Source organism: Crocuta crocuta, unplaced genomic scaffold (genome assembly GCF_008692635.1).
Source record: "Crocuta crocuta isolate KB4526 unplaced genomic scaffold, BGI_CrCroc_1.0 scaffold440, whole genome shotgun sequence".
In the NCBI taxonomy this organism is placed as follows: Eukaryota; Metazoa; Chordata; class Mammalia; order Carnivora; family Hyaenidae; genus Crocuta; species Crocuta crocuta.
The window spans coordinates 138,874-142,017 of record NW_027527457.1 but is presented as its reverse complement, the minus strand read 5'-3'; the positions used below and the strand labels follow the sequence as shown (position 1 = coordinate 142,017).

The 3,144-nt window shown below is 52.4% G+C and overlaps 1 protein-coding gene across 1 annotated transcript in view; it reads left to right on the top strand.

The window, feature by feature from the left end:
- Positions 1-1,850, top strand: part of ZMYM3 (zinc finger MYM-type containing 3) — a 16,168-nt gene extending 14,318 nt beyond the window's left edge. The window contains 2 exon segments of the mRNA XM_077763166.1: positions 136-253; positions 372-1,850. Coding sequence (XP_077619292.1) covers positions 136-253; positions 372-564 — 311 coding nt within the window. The 3' untranslated portion in view covers positions 565-1,850.
- Positions 1,851-3,144: the final 1,294 nt, after the last annotated feature.

Here is a 3,144-nt window from a genome sequence, read left to right as displayed (position 1 = left end):
TTCATCTGCCATTATTCTCTGTGAGACTGTGTTTGGTGTCCTGAGGCCTTCCCCCTATGCCCTGGACTGTGCTCTTGGAGGTGGTTCCTTGAGACTGTGCTTGTACTGACTCTGGGTCATTTGCCTCGTCTGCAGACACGGGCCCTGGGAAACGGAAGAGAGAAGAAGAAGCCCCTGTCTTAGAGCAGCGTGAGAACCGCATGAATCCCCTCCGCTGCCCTGTCAAGTTCTACGAATTCTATCTCTCAAAATGGTGAGTCGGAGGCTTTGCAGGCGTGGCGTTAGCATGGGGACCCAGAGGGTCTGCTTTGTCCTGGTAATTGATCTCTGATCTCCTGCCCCTTCCCCCACCCGCCTCCCCACCACCATAGCCCCGAAAGCCTGCGGACTCGCAACGATGTCTTCTACCTACAACCCGAGCGGTCCTGCATCGCCGAGTCACCTCTCTGGTATTCTGTGATCCCCATGGACCGCAGTATGTTGGAGAGTATGCTCAATCGCATTCTGGCCGTGCGGGAGATTTACGAGGAGCTGGGTCGTCCTGGGGAGGAAGACCTGGACTGAGCCTGTGTGCTGTCCATGTCCATCTTTCACACCAACATCTGGCTCGGGGCCATGTCCCACAGGGTGACGGGCCCAGGAACCAATGCTACTCATCTTGAAGGGCCCTGCCTGCCCTTCTCTACTCATCCATTCCCTGCCTTCCCTAGGAACCCCTGGCTCTTACCTTCTTCTGCACCACTTGACAACCACAGGGCCCCAGTCCTCTGCACCCAGGGGCTGGTCTCCCAGAGATGGGCAAAACCCAGCTCGGCCATTTTCTTTATGCTTCAGAGTGAACCCCTTCTCCTGGGGGCCCAACTCTGGATGGAGTGTTGAGAGCTCTGATGATCCTGTTGGCTTTGGGTTTCCCAACCCGTCCCATGTAGGTAGAGCTCCCTGTTCCTAGGTTTGGCCAAGGGAAGAACCCAGCTGCCTTCTCTGCCCTGTGCCCACCCCTCCTCTGCTCTTCCCCAGGACCACGCTGGAGGGTCTCATTTGAAAGACGGGAAAGAAAGTATGGCAGTAATGAGGGGAACATTTACCTAAACCACAGAGCTTACACGCTCTTCCCCTCCAGTGAGATAACTAGTTGTTGGAACCCCTGAGCCACTTCACTCCCCCTCCCCACCCCTGCAAGCACCAGCCCTTGGTGCCTCCATTTTGAAAACTTCCAAATGCTTTCTTTCCCTCAAAGGCAGAAGATGACTCTAAGTGTGGGGAGCCGACCCCTGTCCCCTTGGTTTATGTGTTTGTCGCTCTCTGCCGTCTTAGGTTGGCATGAGCCATGGTGTCAACATGCTTAGCCCCCTTCTGTAACTGCCTCCCTTTAGTTCAATGGACAGAGTTTCCCAAGGCAAAAACTACCTTCTGACTTGGATTGGGGCTGGGTTTCCCCACTCGTGTTGTCCCCCCCTTCATAAGAGCCAGGCCAAGCCTGTGGGGGCCCTGGGTCATGCAGGATGGGATGTGTGGTTAAGGATAGGTGAGGAGCCGTGGGCATGGGTCCTGCGCCCACTGCCTGCATCTCTTTTCCCCATCTTGCCTTTGTAGTTCCAGAAAACTATTAGTGTCCAGCAAAGGGGGTACCCAGTTCTTTCCCTGTTGGCTTTGCTGTTCCCCAGCCTCCTTTTTTGTGTTTTTATAACTGTCACCAGTTTAGCCACTGTTTAAATTGTATATATTGTTCTGAGGCGCCTGGCCTGTCCCTTCAGTGAGCCATGCCCACCCTTGTGTTGTAGTGAGAAGCTGTTGTCACAACTAACCTTCTGTCTCTGGAATTGTTTGTTTCAAATAAAGAGTTAAAGTTGTCTTTTGCCTTCTCTGGGGGAGGGAGAGTGGTGTCGGGAGGGGTGGAGGGCCCTAGTGGACCAGTGCCCGACCACTTCAAACTCTCAAGGGGGTAAAGAAGTGAGGTGTTCCACCTCAGTTTAAGAATTTTAAAAAGTATGTATTTATTTTTGAGAGAACGAGAGAGAGACAGTGTGAGCGGGGGAAGGGCAGAGACCGAGGGAGACACAGAATCCGAAGCGGGCTCCAGGCTCTGAGCTGTCAGCACAGAGCCCGACGCGGGGCTCAAACCCACAAACCGTGAGATCATGACCTGAGCCGAAGTCGGACACTTAATTGACCGAGCCACCCAGGCGTCCCTCTTTCATTCTTTTAAAAGTGTATTTATTTATTCTGAGACAGAGACAGCACAAGTGGGGGAGAGGCAGAGAGAGAGGAGAGTGAGAATCCCAAGCAGGTGCAGAGCCCGATGTGGGGCTCAAAGTCATGAACCATGAGATCACGACCTGAGCCAAAACCAAGAGTCGGGATGCCCAACCAACGGAGCCACCCAGGCGTCCCACGGTCCTTCTTAATAGTAACAAGTTTCCAAATACTTAGAAGGGGAAAAATCAATTCCACAGCTATCTGTTGAGGACCTACTATGTGAAGAACTTAAGGTTCCATGCTTCAGAGAAGACAAAGGTTCGTGAGACCAGGGTCATGTCCCCATCAGGCTCCCAGGCTGCAGAGGAGACAGACCACGGCACAGTTAGTTGTGAGACAGGCAGAATGAAATAATCCGGTGCTGTGGGAGAGCAGGGATAAAGAACTCATTTCAAGTGTATGGGGAGGTGTGTGCAACTGAGCTCACTGGGGCCAATGGCATATAACCAGGGCCTCAGAGTAAGTGGGAGGGGTTGGGGGACAAATACAACCAAAGCCATAGGGAAGCCAAGTGGGAGGCTGAGGTCTTCCAGCCAGGCAATCTGCAGCTTTAGGGTAGAGATCCTCACAACAGTATACAGGACGTGGGGGAAGGTAAGAAGTGTGGTGGATAGATTCCGTGGGCCTCGATGGGGGCTGTGGGGATAAAGAAGGAAAAGGGAGGATGGATTCGATATTTCCAAGGTCCAGTCTGCACGATCTGGAGGAGAGGGAAGCACTGAGCCGGAATCCCAGGTTTCCAGCCTTGATAACTGCGAAGGAGAGTGAGATGCCTTTCACCAAGTTGGGAAACAAGGACAGGGTTGTTCTGTTCTGTGTTATTTTTGTCGATGTTTTTTTGTTTTTGTTTTTGTTTTTTTTTTTTTTGCCAGGAATTTTTTTCTGGTA